The following is a 19,024-nucleotide window of genomic DNA, read 5'->3' as shown; positions in this document are numbered from 1 at the left end:
GAACCCGGGTCGCACGCACGCCAGGCGAGCGCGCTACCGCTTGAGCCACATCCCCAGCCCCATTTCATGAGTTTTAAAAGTTGATATATAATTAATATACCATAAAGTTTACCCTTTTAAATTATGCATTTTGGTGGGTTTTAGTATTTTCACAAGGTTGTACCAATATCTCATTCTAGAACATGCCCATCACTCCATAAAGAAATTGTGCCATGGGCCGGGGTTGTGGCTTAGAGGTAGAGTGCTTACCTAGCATTCATGAGGCACTGGGTTCGATCCCCAGAACCACATAAAAATAAAAACAAATAAAATGAAGGTATTGTGTCCATCTACAACAAAAAAAATATGAAAAAAGAAACTGCCAGCCAGGTGCAATGGGCATGCTTGTCATCCCAGCGACTGGGGAGGTGGAGGCTGGAGGATCAAGTTCAAGGCTAGCCTCAGCAGCTTAGCAAGGCCCTGTCTCAAAAAGTAAAAAGGGCTGGAGATATGGCCAGTGGTAGAGTACCCTTGGGTTTAATCCCCAGTACCAAAAACAAACAAAACCCCAAAACAACAAAGCCTTGCCCATTAGCAGTCACTCCCTGCTGCCTCACCTCAGCCTCCAGGCAGCCAGCCTCAGTTTACCCACAGTTGAATGGCAGCTGGTAGCACTGCCTTTCCCTGAGGGGCTTCTTTGAGCTTGTTTTCAAGGTTCCTGGTGGGCAGGGCCCCATTCCCTTTCAGGGCTGACCAGTGCTCTGGTGTGTGTGTGCCCACTGCCCATCTGTTGGAATGGGTGTGCCTTGGCTTCCTAGGTGGCGCAGTTTCCACTTGACATGCTGAGGGGATGCTGTGCACGAGGCACTTCTCAGCCGTTCCCGAGGTGCAACTCTCTGGTATATTTGCTGATTTATTTCCTTTGAGCATTGCTTCTTCATTTCCTTGGCCTATTTTTCTACTGGAATTGGGATTTCCCTTGTCAGTCTTAGCAGGTCTTCCTGTTGTGGAGAACATGTGGGAAGTCCTGCCTGGCTGCACTTTAGTATTCCTTATTGTGGTGGGGTTTTATTTATTTGTTTGTTTTTGCTTCTGTAAGTTTTTTATTTTGATTTAGTTGAATTTTCATCTTTTGTGATTGCTTCTGTTTCAAAGATTAGAAACTTACACCTACAGAGAGATAAAATTTTAATTTTAAATTTGTTCTGATTTTCCTTTAATGTGATTGCTAAATTTTCGTCTGTGTTAATTTACATGTGCTAGGAGAGATGGAAGAAAGTTACCTTTTCTCATTTGCTGGCCAGTGACCCCAAGAGCATTCACAACTCCCTTTCTTCCTCACATTCTGTGATGCTCTAGCTGGCAAATAATTTTCTTTTCGAGAATTCTTTTAAAATGCCAATTGACGTGGGCTTCATTCTTGCTCTGTGGAACAGGAGGAAGATGAGTGGTTTGGGTTTGTAGAAACCCGGCTGGTAGAGGAGCAGGTGCTTGTGTCTTCCAGGTGGTTGCCTCCTGCCTCCTGCTGTGCCTCCTCCCACCCCCGAGGGACAGCTGGGCAGTGGCCCTACAACTGCCGCACCCTTCTCCAGCTGCCCGTGCAGGCCATGGGGTGTGATTAGGGTGCTTGGCATCCTTGACTTTTGATTTCTCTGAATTGGTGTGGTTCTTTTCGTGTGCAACAAATGGGTATCTAACCTGAAGGTGGAATGTTTTCATTATATAAATTCTCTAATCAGATCAAAGTTGTTTATCAAAGTTCTTTGATATGTGACCCCAGTTTTTATTTTTTTATTTTTATCTTTTTTAAGAAATGAAAGAAGCAAGTTTTTCCCTTTATTAAGGACTAGAATATTTTGTGGAGCTACAAAGTGAGGAAAACTGAACACTGAACAGTAGAAAGACAGTAAATATACAGTGTTTTCCAACAAGCCATAAACTATTTTCAACATTAATTTTTCATTTATTTCTTTAAAAATACATTCAAATATATTTTTAAAATCAGAAAATTCAAAAAAAATGAACTCTCCCTAGTATACCTTGAGGAAGCTTGTTTCTCTGAAAAGAGGCACCTGGACTTCAATCCCTTTCCTGTTATGTAAATATTCATATGCAGGCAACAGCCAATTATGTGTTTTGTATTCCTTTCTATAACACAATTAGTCTATGTTGTTTTTTAAGTGAATTTTAAATACACTTTAGATACCAGTACATATCAACCCACTTTGGACTCACCCATTCTTTAACAAGTTCAATTAAACCCAACGGGATGGATATAACTATGGAAATATCTTTAAGTAACAAGCAAAATGGCCCCTTTACTGGACGTTTTGTTTGTTTAAAAAAAAAAACAAACACTGGTATCTAAAATATTAGACATGCAACATGGGGTCTTACAGGCAAAGTTACTGGGTCAAGAGGTGAACATCTAAATAATTTTGATACAATTTGCAAAAATGGTTTCTGCATCTCACTAGCAGAAGTGGTGGTATGAAAGTGTCCTGAGAGCATTAACCCCTTCCTGAAATGTGGGGGAAGGAGAATGGGAAGGAGGCTGTATCCTGTCCTGGACTACAGCACTGTCCCGTTTTTATATGGTAGGGAAAAGTCTCCATAAATTGGAGACTCCAAAATAGTGGTTTCTGGACTTTCTACTGCATGTCTTCCAGACCCACAGGCTGCTTCTCTGTTCATTAATTTCATTTTGCCTAATTAAGTGAAGTATTTCTCAAAAGCCAATTGGGTAATGTAGGAGTGGAGGTCTGTCCGTCTGTTTGTCTGTCTCACTTCAGCCCCAGCCTGTCTCTTGTCCTGCAGCCTGACTGGCAGCCCTACTTACCGCAGAATGGAGACAACATTGAAGTCGCTTTCTCTTACTCCTCGGTGTTATGGCCTTGGTCAGGCTACCTGGCCATCTCCATCTCTGTGACGAAGAAGGCAGCTTCCTGGGAAGGTATCGCCCAGGGCCATGTCATGATCACCGTGGCGTCCCCAGCGGAGACAGAAGTAAGGACAGGCCAGGACATGGCACGTTTCTCTTTACCTTTTCCCATTCCCTGCCAGGAAGGGAGAAACCGGCATAATGCCCAGGGTTGCGGTTTCAAGTTCACAGGTAGGAGAGCCTCTAAGTTCAGAAACAGGGCTGTGATTCTCGTGCCGCTGTGCCAGCAGAGAGACCTCGTGCTGGATTTCAGGCACAAGAGGAGCACATCAGAAGTGGGTCTTTCTGAGGAAGAAACACGGGCTCCTCCCCTCTAGTAGTTTTCAGGAACACCATGCCTTCATTTTAATCTTCAGCCCTGGAGAGTTTGAGGGTATCAGTTGTGATACACGAATGTTGCCTCCGGTGTTTGTTGGTGCAGGTGGTCTTATTCAGACCATTTGGGTTAAACTGGTGCTAGAAACAACATTTTTGACCCTGAACACTTGATAGTTTTTCCTGGGATGGGATATTTCAAGGGTTTTTGTTTGTTTCTTTTGAAGTCAAAAAGTGGTGCAGAACAGACTTCAACGGTGAAACTCCCAGTGAAGGTGAAGATAATTCCTACACCTCCTCGGAGCAAGAGAGTCCTCTGGGATCAGTACCACAACCTCCGCTACCCCCCTGGCTATTTCCCCAGGGACAACCTAAGGATGAAGAACGATCCTCTGGACTGGTAAGCAGCTCCCCAGCCCAGGTGCTCTTGGCACCTCCACCCTGTCCTTCCTTCCACACCAGGGCTGGGCACCTTGTTCCTGCCACAGTTGAGGGTCCTAGTTGTGCCCCAGGATACCTTTGTCTCCTTTAAAATGTTTACAAATACAGTTAAATAATTGCACAGTAAAAACTCAAGGTCATCCTCAGTTGCTTTTCCTTATCAGATTTCTCCCACTGAGTCAAGGGCATACTAGATCTGAACCCTTTTAGGTTGCACCCCAGTCCTTTACACGTGGTCTTCTCTGTCCAGCTGAGTCCACATACTTGTTGATGCCTGTTAATGGTCCCCATGCTCCCCCGAATGCCATTCCCCATGTGGCAGACATGATCATCCTCTATAAACATGAACTGTCATGGTTTGCTTCAAACTCTCCAGTAACCAGCCACTCAGACTTGTTCACCTGGCCACATCCAAGTTCACATGGTATGACCTGCATAGCCCGCCCCTGGCCCCTTGTATATCCTTGCCTCACTCCCGATGCCCTGCAGAGCAGCTGAGCTGATCTTGGCCCAGGCTCACCTGCACATTAGTGTGAAGTGGAGGAGTTCGGCTCCATAGGGCAAGCTGGAGCCAGGAGAAGCATTCAGAGATCTGACCAGGTGACTTATAGGACTTACAGGATCATTTTGCCTTTTAGACTTGGGGGACTGAGCCTGAGACAAGTAGTGGAGGATGAGGGGGCTGGCAGAGCGGTAGGGGCCTGTGGGCCTGCTGCGTGCAGGGCACTGTGGGCAGGTGGAGTCTGAGGGCTGAGGGGCCCAGGCGGGCCTGGGTTTGTCTGTGGGGTTTGGACAGACCGCGCACCCAGAGCACGCAGAGGGAAAGCGAGCATGTTTGGTGGGGGGCGAGGAGAGGCGACACCAGGCTAGCTGCGTGTTGTCATACCCTTGTCCTGTGCAGCTTGCGCCAGCTGTGTTTCCATGGCTGCGTGCTCAGCTCACGGTCAGATACAGGTGGTTGCTAGCAATTTAAACAAATACTACTGCCAAGGCAAGGCTTCATGCATATTTAAAGAAATTTCTTTGACTGTTTCTTTATTTCACTATCACTGCGCCGTGCCAGGCCTGTGACCTCCTCTCATTACCGTTGACTGCGTCGTCGGCAGGTCTAGGATGGCTGAGGCGTGTGCCAGCTGCTGGCACCTCAGGCCTCCTCCACTCAGGATGCTGGGGGCCTCCTGAGCTAACCCTGTGGCTGGACAGGCCTTGGTGGCAAGTGAAGGTGTTACTGCAGTGGCTTATTGCTTTTCAGGAATGGAGACCACATCCATACCAACTTCAGGGACATGTATCAGCACCTGAGAAGCATGGGCTACTTTGTGGAGGTCCTGGGCTCTCCCTTCACGTGTTTTGACGCCACTCAGTATGGTGAGCAGCAGTGTGCTAGCCAGGCCTCTTCCCCTGGAGTCGTGTGTGCGTGTGTGACAGTTGATCTCAATTCCAGTGATAGGCAATAAAGGGGGCCTGGGGAGCAAGGCCAAGCGCGAGTGAGACAGCGGCACACTAGTGCTGAAGGGGGGAGGACAGGCATTTGTGGTCTTTTTGTTTTTAATTAAAAGAAGTTCTAGCAGAGTTATTTCCCCCACCAGCAGTGTATTTTTATTCCACAAAAACCAGGCTGTCTCCCCTTGTGGAGGTAGCCCCCATTCTCCCTGAGCGTGTGCTCCCTGCTTTTCTGACCACAGCCTTCTCACTGTGGAGAGTGCCCACGTTCTCCCCGGGTGTGCCTCCGAGATAAGCGCTGGGTGTTTCTCTGAAGAAGAAAGGCAAACCAAAGACCACACCGCTGTGCGTGGTTGTGCCCTGATCTTTAGTTTCCATCTCCTCCCTGGTGGCACAGGTGTCATAGAACAAGCTGTTGCAAATCAGTAACTTGAGGCACGGCTCCAGGAAAACACCACATTTTCAAAACGCTGGTGTCCTGCTGTTCAGAAGTGACAGTTGTCAAATCTGGGCTTTGTTGCAGGGACTTTGCTGATGGTGGACAGTGAAGAAGAGTACTTCCCTGAGGAGATCGCCAAGTTGAGGAGGGATGTGGACAATGGCCTTTCGCTGGTTGTCTTCAGTGACTGGTACAACACTTCTGTTATGAGAAAAGTGAAGTTTTACGATGAGAACACAAGGTAATGATAGGAGCTGCTATTTGGATAGAAATTTGACATTTGGGGAATTAAACTCTATCCTGTTACTGGTTTTTGTAGGTAGCAGAATGTGGTGGGAAGAGTGAGAGGCTCATGGACCCGAGGTGCCCTTCTTGGAGGATTTCCATCTTTCCTCTTGCTCTTGCATACTTGAGTTTTCGAGTTTCTATTTAGTTCTTTTCATCCCCCCATCTCTGTTACGGAATATGCACATTTACATGTACCAAAGGAACTGTTATCTGAAGAGACCATCTATTTAATTAGTTATTGATTGAGGATTCCTAGGATATTAGAAATATCCTTATATTTTTGAATTTTTTTTAATGTAACTTGTACTTTTATAAGCTGCTTTTTTTTTTTTTTGGTAGTGCTGGGGATTGAACTCAGGGCCTTGTGCACACAAGGCAAGCACTCTACCAACTGAGCTATGTCCCCAGCCTATGAGCTACTTTCTTACCGCTTTTGCCTCATTGATTCCAGCTTGGTCTAGGCTGAGCAATTGTATGTGGTGCATTTTGATGAAGTACTGATTTTCATTTCATGAAATAGAGCTTTAGTGTGTTCTGCACCGTGGTGAAGCAGTTACGTTTGTAGTATTCACAGTTAAGCTGCTAGTTACAGTTGATGCTTGCTTGTAGATGGATGGATTGGACTGTGGTGGGGGTGTTCTCTTGTGTTGTGGAAAGGGGCAGTGTGCCTGCAGTGTTTGACCTTCTGCCTTCTCTGTGCCTGTCGCACTTTTCCAGGCAGTGGTGGATGCCAGATACTGGAGGAGCCAACATCCCTGCTCTGAATGAGCTGCTGTCTGTGTGGAATATGGGGTTCAGCGATGGCCTATATGAAGGGGAGTTTGCCCTGGCAAATCATGACAGTAAGGCTGCGTGTGCGCGTGTTTTAAGAGGGTACATTACCACCAGAGTTGTAGGAGCAGAAGCCATAGGCCTTTGAAGTCTTAAGTTTCAGAGAGAGAGAATGATGTGGTTTCCTAAGTAAATTGGAGTCTGTGGAAAGAACTGACAGTGTTTTTCATAAAGTATGTCTGCAAAGCTGTGTATCAGCCACTCCAGTTTTGTCCGGGTTTTGGAAATGAAAACCCTTCCTGTGAGCATCCCTATTTCAGTGCTACCTGTGAGGGTCTTTAGGTGCTGCATGATATCCAATAGGAAACACCTTGTAGGTTCCCGGTTATTTATAATGTTTATGAAACAACTTGGCACATTTCATTCTCCAGAGAGAAGCTTCTGGCTCTAGTTTCTAGCACAACATTTTCAGCATTATTGTTACTGGTCCTACAAGTCCTACTCTGACTTAACGTCTGTCTGCAGAAGCCATGTTAATAATATTTTTTTACTTGAATTTTGAGATGGTTTCTTATTTTAAGTGTAGTAAGGTACAGAAACTTCTCTTGTAAGATAAAAACAATCTGAAAAAAATAGATAATGCTTAAAGAGTTCATTTGGGTAGGCTAGTAGTTGTCAGCTGAACCTCTCGTGTGTCTGCTCCTGTAACTCTGAACAACTGTTTTTTTAGTGTATTATGCGTCAGGGTGCAGCATTGCTCAGTTCCCAGAAGATGGCGTGGTGATAACACAGACTTTCAAGGACCAAGGTAAAGGATCCTTTCCCTCCCTCTCTCCTTTTTTATTTAATAGCTTTATTGCATATGATTTACACACCTTCCAAAATGCACACAATTCAGTGATTTTTAGTGTATCCACAAAATTGTGTATTCATCACCCCCGGAGAAGTCCCATCAGCCATTCTGGTTCCTTTTCACGCTTTCTGCAGTGCTGTTGCTTGGCACCTCATCACGCATGGCATGGGAAGGGCATGAAGGCGGAGGGAGGCAGAGGACGGGGAGACGGATTCCGACTGATGATTTGAATGTATGTGTGTGGTGACCCCTGCAAAGGGAATGGAATTCCTTTAGGAGAGGGGTGCACATGTCTACTTATTATTGCCTGTGAGTTTTTCTACTTCTGTGATTGCTAGATTACTACAGGAAGAGTCTGACCATGTTGTGAACTTCTTAGCTGTGTGAAGATAAGCAGCCATAATCACGGAGTGGCTCTAAGGCCCCCTTCAAGGTGGCGTTCCCATTCAGTTCGCTTCACGCAGACAGCACCCAAGAGGCCCAAGACAGGCTCCACGTTAGTCTTTGTGACCACCAGGTGCTTGATGTTCAGGCCCCCTGGTGAGTGTGGAAGAGAAGGGCAGGCTGAGCCACTGCTGCCTTTGAAGGCCAGGTGCCAGAAGCAGGACAGTGAACAGAACCCAGGATGTCCTTCCTGCAGCTGTCACTCTGGAACTGGGATTCTGAACCACATGACTCCTCTTTGTTGAAAGTGGTGTGTCCCTCGTGGCAGGCTAGTAAGGATGTGCCAGGGGGCCGTTTCCTCCTGTAGGTTGATAACTGTTCTTCAGAGTGACCAGCCTCTGCTGTTGTAGAGTCTTGCAGTTGAGAGCTAGGGACAGATTGATTAGTGGAAAATGTAGAATTCCTCAGCTTACCTGTCTGCAGCTAGAAGGTAGAACTTACTTCTGTATTGCCTGGAAGGTGTTTTGGTTTTGGTTTTTATCTTTTGTCAAGGCAGGTAGTCAGTGCACAGATCTGTATTTCCTAGGGTTAGTTTTAATTTTAAGCACATGGTGATCCTGTCTTCCCAAGTGCTTGGCACTGTTCATGAGGGTTGGAGATTCTTTCTAAAAGCAGCTCGCACAGGCATGTCATGTCTGGTACCAGGCGTGTGGCACAGGGCAGAAGCCATGCTTTCTTCTTAAGGGTCTTGCTGCCTGTGGCAGTTCATTCATTTTGGGGTTTTTTTCTTTTTCTTTTTCTTTTCTTTTTTTCTTTTTTTTTTTTCAAGGGGAGGGAAATGTCAAAAGTAGGTTTAAGGATGCATACTTTATTTGGAGGTTCTGATAGAGTCTGAAAATGAAAGTCAGTTGCCTTGGCTTTAAGTTGAATGATCTTTTTTGGATTCACAATAGGACTTTGAAAAGGATGCCTTTTAGGAAAAGGATAAAAACCAAAAACAAAACCAAGACACCTTTGGAAGTCCTGTGGTGCTGGAGCAGAAAAGACTATCATCAAAAACAAAGCTCTTGTCAAGCCATGAGGTCACATGGCAGGCAGTGTGCAGTTTTCCCCATTTCTTCTGTTTTCCTGCTTTGTCATGCCCTCCCTCCAAAGAGGCTTTCTTCAGTCCGCTCCTAGTGAAATACACAGAGGGAAGCAGATACTCTTTATGTAGCTGCAGGCATTCGAGATGTTATCAGCACAGAAAGTGTCGGATTCTGATGAAGTGCTGGATTTGTTTTCTAGTGCTAAGGAAAGCCTTTGCTTTAGGGATCCTGTGAGTTACATGAGACCACTGATGATGGACACCCCTGGCGTTTATCCATTTTTACTTCTTAAGTCACTGAACATTTTAAATTGTGTCATCTGCTTGGGGAAAGGTAGCAAGTCTCTGCTGTTGGAATGTTTGTAATTGTGGAATTAATATAGTATATAAACTGAAATTGAAAATATGTGGACATACACTTTAAATACTAGTTATCATGTTTATTAACATCCTAGCTTTTAATCACAAAGCACGAAGATGCTGATGTCTGTATATGTGACTACTCATGGATACCTCGGTATAGAATGAGCTGTTGGCTGCTTCCCCTGTACATGAGGGCTGACAGCAGGCTTTCAGCATAGTAAGAAGGGGAAACATTTGTTATTTTAAGATGAAAAGGGACAGGTAACACCTTTAGGAGCACAGACATTATGTGCCACCATCTAAGTGAAAATGACAGAAAAGGGCATGGAAATACACACGTTAGTGAATTTCACTGAAAACAAAAGTGATGGTGCTTAAGATGGCACTTTCCTGTCCAAAAAGTTTCCTCTGTTTGTTTGAATATTAGATTTTACAAATTGTTTTTGGAAACTGGAAAGTCATTTCTCAACAATAACTGTCATTATTGTTGTGTTGTTTCAGGATTGGAGGTTTTAAAGCAGGAAACCGCGATTGTTGAAAATGTCCCCATCTTGGGACTTTATCAGATTCCAGCGGAGGGTGGGGGCCGGGTCGTGCTGTATGGAGACTCCAATTGCTTGGACGACAGTCACCGACAGAAGGGTGAGAAGAAAGTAAACAGGCACACAGCCCTATGCCCTGGGTTCCTAGGGAGGCAGAGGTAAGGCTCTGCTGGGTGAACGTGAGTGAGGACAGCTAGGGACTCCAGTCGCTTTGCCAGCCTGGAGTGTTTTGATAGGTATCTAAGTGTGGGCACATTTAGTAAGTAAAACAAAACTGCCTCTACTGGCCAAGATACCTCTCCTCCCTTCTCACTGCATTTAGTGGAGAGCCCCTTGATCTGAGTGACCAAGGCTCTGCCCATCCTTGCTGCCCTGGGTTTTGTGTCCCTCCCTGGCACAGCATGTGCAGGTGCCCTGATCGGGTCTGACCCACTCTTCCCGCCTTCTCAGCCCTGTTGCCTGGAGGCCCTGCAGTCGCTGTTCCCCAGGACATGCAGGTAGAGGCTGTGTGAGCCTTGTCAGGGCGGGTCTCCAGTTACTCTCCTCAGGGATGAGGTGTGTGGGGGAGGCAGCCTCCTCTCATTTTCAGCCTCTTGGTGCATCTTTGAATATGGAGTTTTAAGATTGGACGTAGACTGGTCTTTTTCTTATTTATTAAGGAGAAAGCAGAGTGGCAAAAGTGTTAACCTGTTTTACCTGGTAAGATGGTGATGGAGCCGGAACTGAGACCGAGTCTTCTGACTCAGGGAGACCAGGGTGGGAGGGTGGCAAGTTAGAGCCAGCGCTGGCAGATGGCGAGCAGCTCCGCGGGCACTTCCTCCAGTTTTCAGTTGAGGTTGACTGAATCATAGGCCTTTATGTAAATCCTTAGAATATAATTAGTCTTTTTAAAAATCAAAAGTAGTGTTAAAGTCACAGTTAAAAGAAGATTAATGCTTTTATTTCCAGAGATTCTAAGACCTGAGATCAACTGGTAAGAGTCTTTATTCAAAATTTAAATACCTGAGAGGATGTCTACATCCTTAAATGTGAAATGACCGCTATGTGCTCTCTCACGGTGACATGCATGGCCCAGAAGTGTTCTTCCAGGAGAGGGAAGCATTCACTGGGACTTCCCCCTCTCGAGTCTCATGTAGTTCCCATCGATGTTAACATAGTAGGTGGGCAGACACAAGGAAAGACCAGAGATCCCAGCTCTTGAGTGCTGCAGGGCTTCAGCAACCTCCTGAGGAAGGAGTGGTGCTGAATGGGAGCTGCTCACAGCCTGGTCCAAGATGTCCCTAAAAAATAATTGTCCATCTGGCTGGGTCCACTGACTCAAAGGCCAGCTTAGCAGGCTCTAGGAGACCCACTTCCTGCTTAAGGGGTGCTCCAGGATGCTGACAGAGGCGCCGGCCCCCTGTGCGCCTATACCTGGAGCCACTATTCTTGAGTCCAGCGTGTAGTGGACATCTCGTCATCTCACTATCTTGGAACCAGCTCCATTCCGCCCTCATCCATGAGGGGCCCAGAGCCGAGGGTGGCACTTGGGCAGTTGGTCCTGTCCATGGCAGTGGTACTGCTCTGAGTCTGCCAGCTCGTGCCTTAGGTGGATTCATGTTTCTCAAGAATGGAAGCCAGGGATGTGTCCCTTTCACTTTGACCTAGATTTCTGACCTTTACATGCCTGTTTTTCCCCTCCTTTGGAGAGCTAGCTTTCTTTTATTTTCCTGTAGAATTATTTTTTAAAAAATAATTGCCATGGCTGGGGGTGTAGAGCACTTGCCAGCACACGTGAGGCCCTGACTTCCATCTTCACCGCAAAACAGCAAAGTCCTCAACAGTTTGCTTCTGACTCCACAGATTGCTTTTGGCTTCTGGACGCGCTCCTTCAGTACACGTCGTACGGGGTGACTCCTCCCAGCCTCAGTCACTCGGGGAACCGGCAGCGCCCTCCCAGTGGAGCTGGCTCAGCCACACCTGAGAGGATGGAAGGTGAGTGAAGGCTGGAGCTAGCCAAACTCAATGCTGCCACCAGCGGTTTGTCCTGGATGCTGCTGGTGGCCAAGCAGGTGGCAGCTGACCTGTAAGGGTCCATCCTGGCGATTCCAGGGTCGATGGGCATGGAGGGCGTTCGGGATCTCACCCATGCTCCCCTGGCCCTGGTTCATGCTCACTGTCACAGAGGCCATGTGGCTCCAGGGGTCTGCAGGGATAGCTGCCAGCATTTATAAGCACTCATTAGGTACCAGGCACCAGACTGCAGTGCTCTAGGGAGGATTAGCTCACTAATACCTCCCAGTAATCCTGTGAAAGGAGATATTATTACGACCAGTTTATAGATGAAGAAATGGGAGCTGAGAGAAGTTAAGTAGTTGCCCCAGGTCGTGGGGCGGGTGTGTGGTAGAGCAGAGCTGCATGGATCAGGCCAGTTCACCACAGACTCTGGCTGCCCCAGCACTCTCAATAGACATGTTCTGGGACCATGTAAAAATACGTAGCAGCTACACGAGAAAAGTAAGCAGCCCATCTACTCAGGACAGGGAAGTAGGAGCATCACAAGTTCAAGGCCAGCCTGGGTAGTTTCTCCAATAAAACAAAGAAAAGGTCAAGGGTGGAGCACGCGCAAGGCCCTGTGTGGAATTCTTACTACTGCTGGAAAAAACTAAATGGGCTGGGATGTGGCTCAGTGGTAATGTGCCCCTGGGTTCAAGCCCCAGTCAAAAGAAAAGTGGAGTTTGCTTTAGTAATATTCCTTAGCCCAGCACATCACAGATGTGTTCACTCAGGTGGGAGACACAGGCCCTGTTTCCGTTTTCAATAGCCACATGTGGCTAGTGGTACAGCACTGGGTGGTGCAGATTTAAGAAACAAAACTTTTAAAATTATGGAACCTTGTTTGTTTTGGGGTTTCGCTTTTATTTTTTGCCAGGAAATTGTTCCAGAAGAGAGGATTTTTCTGTGGCAGCTATCTGGTTACAGAGTCTTCAAGGGTGGCCTTGTGCATGTGGTGATGGTCAGCAGAGGTTGACTGGCCAGTGCTTTTGTATGCATGGTTCCATTTAAAGGATCTGTGCAGACTCCTCTGCTCCCCTTCCCAGTGAAGGCGAGTGTTATCTGGGGGCTGCCCATCAGGTCTGGTCCCGAAGCTCGTGGGTGGCGGTCCGACAAGGCACCGTAGGCTGCTGGCAGGAGCCACAGACCAGCTCCCACAGCCATGTCTTCTCCCTGCATTTTAATAACAGTGCTCGTTCCCCTTTTTGTTGCTACTGCTGCTGACCACAGGAAACCATCTGCACCGGTACTCCAAAGTTCTTGAGGCCCATTTGGGAGACCCGAAACCCCGGCCTCTGCCAGCCTGTCCACACTTGTCTTGGGCCAAGCCACAGCCTTTGAACGAGACAGCGCCCAGGTCAGTGTCTGCATGTGCTTTTCCCTGTTCCACAGGGCTTGTGACTCATTCCTTTTTTCTTACAAGAGAGAATGGAATTTTACTGCCATCATTATTGGAAAATCCGACTTCCTGGCTTGTTTTTGCTGAAGGTTATGCATGGCATGTGCCCTCACCTTGGCCTTTAGGGTGTGCTCTTTTGTGGTGTCCCGCAGCAGGTGCTTGGGGAGTTGGGGCTGTGCTCCTGTCAGCCCTGTGCACAGCTGCTCACAGCCGTGCTGGAGCAGAAGCTCTGTCCTGCGGTGGGGAGTCGGTGGCTGCGGCAGGTGTGCGTCCTGTTCCAGGTGTTGGTTATGGAACAGACCAGGTCTCTCTCCTGCCCTCATGGGCAGAGGCTGCCCGTCGGCCTGGGTTCTGCCGTGGCAGCCTGACCAGGAAGAGTGCCATGTGCCATTCATGTCCTGTGCCGGTGGCATGGCTGGTGAGGCTCCCTGTCCCACAGCGGCCCTGGCCTCTGTCTGCAGGTCTCTGCTCCTCCAGGGCCGCCTGAAGCCGCGCTCCGCCCACTCACTGTCTGGCCTCTTCATCTGCCTCGTTTCCTTTTGGCTGCAGAACTTGAGTATTGCTGCTGTTTCTCTCTTGGGCCAGCTCAGGCCAACTTTCTCTTTCTTTGGGACATCCCTGCCTGTGTAAGACAACATGAGGATGCTTCTCCTGAGAATGGGGGTGGGTTCTGCAGTGGTGCAGTGGGCAAGGTGTCAGGGATGCCATCAGAGCCCTCTCCTCGGGAAGGTGTGGAAACGCTCTCTGCTTTCCTAGTTGCCATAGCAGAGTGCTCTCATACACCAGCCAGTGACCTAGTCGTCATAGCAGAGTGCTCTCATAAACCAGCCAGTGACCTAGTCGTCATGGCAGAGTGCTGTAATACACTACTCAGTGACCACATGCCTTCATTCAGAACAGGCTCCACAGACAGCCAGAAAGTGGTAGAATCATCACACTGTCTTCTCAGCCGTAGAGTTCTTTCTCAACTTTAATTACTGGGTACTTTCTGTTCTAGTTAACATCCCATCATTTAAAACTTTTGATATGTTTCTATTTTTGCATCCTTTTTCTTTGTAACCTACTATTATTGTAGCATTCTTTATATTCCATACATGGTCAGAAATTTACACTCGAGGACAGTCAGTACTGGCTACAGTTAAGAAAACTCAATTTTCTCCATAGTGCCATTCAGGACTCTCGTAAGAGTGACAGAATTTCGGGCTGGGGATGTGGCTCAAGCGGTAGCGCACTTGCCTGGCATGCATGCTGCCCGGGTTCGATCCTCAGCACCACATACAAAAAAAACAAAAGATGTTGTATCCGCCGAGAACTGAAAAATAAATATTAAAATCCCCCCCCCTTTAAAAAAAAAAAAAGAGTGTCAGAATTTCTTAGTTATCTGCCTGCCACATAAGTGGTCATCAGACACTGCCCTCAAGGGTGTTGGTCACGTGCAGCTGCTAGGCTTTGATGTTCTCTGCCATTCCCAGCAATTCCTTCTCCTTAATCCATTGCCTTGCTTCATATTCGTCTCATGTTTCACATCTGTTGAAATTTATTCTCAGTCCTCAGAGTGGAGACAGATGTTCTGATCCCTGAGAGGGAGACCAATGTTAGCTAGCCCCGGCAGCCACTGGCCAGGCCAGGTTTCCATCTGTCGGAAAGATGGATTTCTCGCTCCTTCACTGGGCATTGGTGTCCTTTCCTAGAGCCACTCTGGGAGTGTCAGCCCCACGAGAGACCCCACTGAAGGTGGACCCTCCCCCTCCACCAGTGTGCTGTTCCCACCTCTGCTGCCTCTGAAAGTGCCAGCCCAGATGTTAAACTCCAGGGCAGGACATCACTGTTAGATGACAGTGCAGCCTCACACACCCAGCTACAGACACGAGGCTCGAGTGCCTTTAATCCCATAACTTTTGTCGGTTAAGTTTTCAGACTGGTGAACCCTCAGCTGCAAAGTCACATAAAACAGACCGGCTGCAGCGCCTGTGGGCACTTTCCCAGCCACCAGTAGCTGGGGCCGCTGACGGCTCCCTGCCCTGCCTAGGCATCCTCTCCGCACCCCCCACCTGTATGGGCTCCACACTCCTCTTCCCCTGTGGCTGTCATGGGACCAGGTGTCCTTACCTTCACTTGACCAGAGTAGAAACTGTCTGACGGCTTCCAAATGCACTGATAGCAGAAAGACAGAATTCGTCATTTACAAACATCTCTCTCACTGAAGCCAGAACAGCACGGAGTTTCCCTCCACACCCTTCCTTGGACCTCAGTGTCTACTTGTGCCGTCTGCTGCTGGTTGCTGGGGATTGAACACAAGGCTTCTTTTTCTTTTTAGTTATCGATGGACACAATACCTTTATTTTGTGTATTTTTTTTGTGTGTGTATGTGTGTGTGTGTGTGTGTGTGTGTGTGTGTGTGGTGTTGAGGATCAAACCCAGTGCCTCACACGTGCTTGCAAGCCCCAGGCTGCCACTGACTTCTTGAGTTGGCGGTCACATTGCTTGAATGGGCTGCTCAACTTCTGAAGATTAACGATCCTGTGCTACTACAGAGAGCACATCTTGTCTGAGGGTCACCACCACACACATGGAGGTGCTGTTCCTGTGTGTTGTATCCATGCTGTCTCACTAGTTGGTGGCTCGTGTGCTTGTCCAGTTCTCACCCCAGGTGGTTTTGTTGAGGACATGCTGGTGCCCAGCACTGGTCTGTCCAGTCCCTGTGCATGGTCCTGGAGTGCCCTCCACTGTAATGCTTTGCACCCAGCAACGCTTGGTACCCAGTGCAGCAGAAGGCCTCCAGGCACCCACCCATGTCCACTCCTCAGCCTCAGTCCCCCCATCCCTGGCTCCTTTCAGAGGTCCATCTGGACTGTCCTTGTGTTGTGTGGTAATGTTTCCAGTTTTAAGCAGGAAAGGGCTCCTGTTGGCAACACTGTAGACCTAGTAGAACATGGAGAGGTCAGAGCATGGACCATATGGTGGTTTCTCTCAGGACCTGGAAGTGGTCACTTGCTCTGCAGCAGTGGTCAGGCAGGTAGAGGGGGAAACTTGTTGCTTTGCTGCTGCTTAGGTGCTGGCTGAGCTTCCTGGGATGGCATGTTGCTTATCCTTGTTTTCATCTGTTCCCCTGAAGCAATCTTTGGAAACATCAGAAGTTACTCTCCATCGACCTGGACAAGGTGGCGTTACCCAACTTCCGATCAAATCGCCCACAAGTGCGACCTTTGTCCCCTGGAGAAAGTGGTGCCTGGGACATTCCTGGAGGTGAGTCCTCAGGTGCTTCGCCCTTGTGCTGAACCTTGCTGTATCTTGTTCCAGATGGTCTCCTCCTGCCCCTAGGAGGTGGACAGGCCACTCCTGCTTTTACCTTTCCAGGAGCCATGGCAGTCCTGGTTTTCTTTGTGGTGTGGGTCAGCCAGAAGTGGGTCTGCAGGATGAAGGTGTTACTCTTTCTCTTAGAAAATTCCTCATTGATGTTCCAGTCTCATCTTCTTTCGTGCTGGCCAGGTGATACACTTGAAATGTTCCCCAGTCACTTGCACACTCGTGAGAGCTGTGCAAACCAGTAGGACCCAGGGAGCCTGTCTTACGCTGGTTTGCAGCAGCTGTGCTGGCCATAGGTCTCTGGTTCTCTGCCCTCCCATATCTAGGATGGCAGTCAGCTGAGCTGGGCTGTGCCCTAAGGTGATCTGTCCTGTGTCCTCCCCATACAGTGCCTTTGACCTGAATAGAATACTCGGGACAAGTCCTTCTTCTTTAGTGAGATGATCTGTACCAAATCACTCCAGCTGAGTATGGGCAATTCTTCTGCCCCATGAACCCCTGCAGTCTCCCCAAGAACTCTTAGCTCCAAACAGGGTTTTCTGGGTTTCAGGACTTGACCAGAAACCCCTGGGATCAGGAAGGAGTGCCTTTGAGTTGTGGTCACACGACCTGAACAGGTTCCTCACTTCTGAAGATTAATGATCCTGTGCTGCCACAGAGAGCACGTCTTTTCTGATGGCACCTCCGTGTGTATGGTGGTGACTGTGGCGTTCCTGCGTGTTGTACCCATGCTGTCTTACTAGTTGGTGGCTCACAGTCTTGTCCAGCCTAACCTGGGATACTGAGGGCCTCACATGTTGGTCACAGGGTGCACTGACGATGGCTGCAGAGTCATTGACGTTCTAAACCAAGGGTCCTGCAGTGGCCACTCTTGGTTTTCACCCATGTCTTGTCCTGGGAGGGCTTTCCTAGAAATGGGGGTGTGGCCTTCCCAGCTCTTTGCCTTGCTTCCTTCCTCTTCCTTCTTCTATCAAGGCTGATCCATCTTCTGTTGCTGTTAGGGACACAAAATGTCTGTCTGGGCCCCACTGTTGTAGGCTGTGACAGGAGCGAAGCTCGTTCCTGGGCTTATGTAGTGAGCCCAGGAAGAGGGGCCAGAGCCCCCTGCCCTCTGCTAGGAGTGCTTTTGCTTGACTGGGGAGCCATGCTGCCCCCCTCTCTCTCCCACGCTCTGTTAACGGCCTGGGTCACTTTAGTGGAGGCTGAAAAGTGAAGTGTGTCCTGCTCCTCAGCTAATGAAATCAGAGCCGTTGGTTTCTGAGGAGTCTGGCTTGTAGAAAGGGCTTTGGCAGTAGCTCTGTGACACTGCTGACTCTCCATTGTCCTCCTGCAGGGATCATGCCTGGCCGCTACAACCAGGAGGTGGGCCAGACCATTCCCGTGTTTGCCTTCCTGGGAGCCATGGTGGTCCTGGCCTTCTTTGTGGTGCAAATCAACAAGGCCAAGAGCAGGCCGAAGCGGAGGAAGCCCAGGGTGAAGCGTCCCCAGCTCATGCAGCAGTTTCACCCACCAAAGGCCCCATCAGTGTGACGGTCAGACTGGCTGAGCCTGCAAGCCAAAGAGTTTTTGAGGATGGCTCTGGTGGGCAAGCAGAGCCTGGGAGGGTTTCCCAAGAGGCTCCTCTTTCAGCAGGATCCAACCTCCAGTTGCAGCTCAGTTAGAGTGTCCTGTCTGCAGGCCCCCTCCTGGGTCCCGTGCAGGCCTGGTGGCACACCTTGATGCACCTCACACCTGGGCCCCTGCAGGAGGGACTCGGCGGCGGTGGCGGCAGCAATGGCAGCAGCAGCAGCAATGGCAGCAGCTCACCAGCAGCTGAGCGCACCAAAGACGGCGGAGAGCTCCTGTTAACTACGTGAGACAGCCACCAAGCTGAGCTGGTTAAAGGCTATTTTCTATATTTATTGTTGGGAAAGTCACTTTAAAGACTTGTGCTATTTGGAAGCAAAGCTATTTTTTTGTCAATGGAATGCAGTTTTTTACTATGACATCATAAGGAATCACTTCTCTTTTCTGACTGAGGTTCAAAGGAGACTGGCACAAATCTGTGAAACACAGACCTTTGCTTTATTTTTATAAGTATCAATTGCCATCATGTTTTGTAATTTGGGGTCTTGATTTCACCATTGTCGGTGAAGAAAATTTTCAATAAATATGCATTACCCATATGAAGCTGGAGAGCGCTGTGTCCCGCTGGCTCCTCTTCTCATTTCTCTCTGGTGACAACCTGGAACAGGTGCCAGTTGGCCTGTGAGTTTTTCTACTGAGAGCTAAGTCACAGACCACACTTTCCACTCTAAAGTGTCCTGTCCAGGGAGTCCTGGGGTTTGCTGAGTTAGGCAGCCATCGCCATTCACTGTCAGATTCCAGAAGAAACCCTGTGCTGTGTGCTGTCACCAACTCAGGGTGACTCACAGGTGGTCCTTGCAACTGGCTTCTTTG

General features: G+C 48.5%; 1 protein-coding gene across 1 annotated transcript in view; it reads left to right on the top strand.

Moving 5' to 3' along the window:
- Mbtps1 (membrane bound transcription factor peptidase, site 1) overlaps positions 1-18,773 on the top strand; it is a 55,351-nt gene extending 36,578 nt beyond the window's left edge. Inside the window, exons 13-23 of the mRNA XM_026411398.2 lie at positions 2,797-2,985; positions 3,463-3,635; positions 4,929-5,044; positions 5,643-5,799; positions 6,564-6,688; positions 7,348-7,425; positions 9,806-9,946; positions 11,689-11,820; positions 13,111-13,237; positions 16,395-16,525; positions 17,919-18,773. Coding sequence (XP_026267183.1) covers positions 2,797-2,985; positions 3,463-3,635; positions 4,929-5,044; positions 5,643-5,799; positions 6,564-6,688; positions 7,348-7,425; positions 9,806-9,946; positions 11,689-11,820; positions 13,111-13,237; positions 16,395-16,525; positions 17,919-18,115 — 1,566 coding nt within the window. The 3' untranslated portion in view covers positions 18,116-18,773. The remainder of the gene's footprint in view (positions 1-2,796; positions 2,986-3,462; positions 3,636-4,928; positions 5,045-5,642; positions 5,800-6,563; positions 6,689-7,347; positions 7,426-9,805; positions 9,947-11,688; positions 11,821-13,110; positions 13,238-16,394; positions 16,526-17,918) is intronic.
- Positions 18,774-19,024: the final 251 nt, after the last annotated feature.

This window comes from Urocitellus parryii, chromosome 15 (genome assembly GCF_045843805.1).
Source record: "Urocitellus parryii isolate mUroPar1 chromosome 15, mUroPar1.hap1, whole genome shotgun sequence".
Lineage (NCBI taxonomy): Eukaryota > Metazoa > Chordata > Mammalia > Rodentia > Sciuridae > Urocitellus > Urocitellus parryii.
This window is presented reverse-complemented; position numbering and strand designations above follow the sequence as displayed.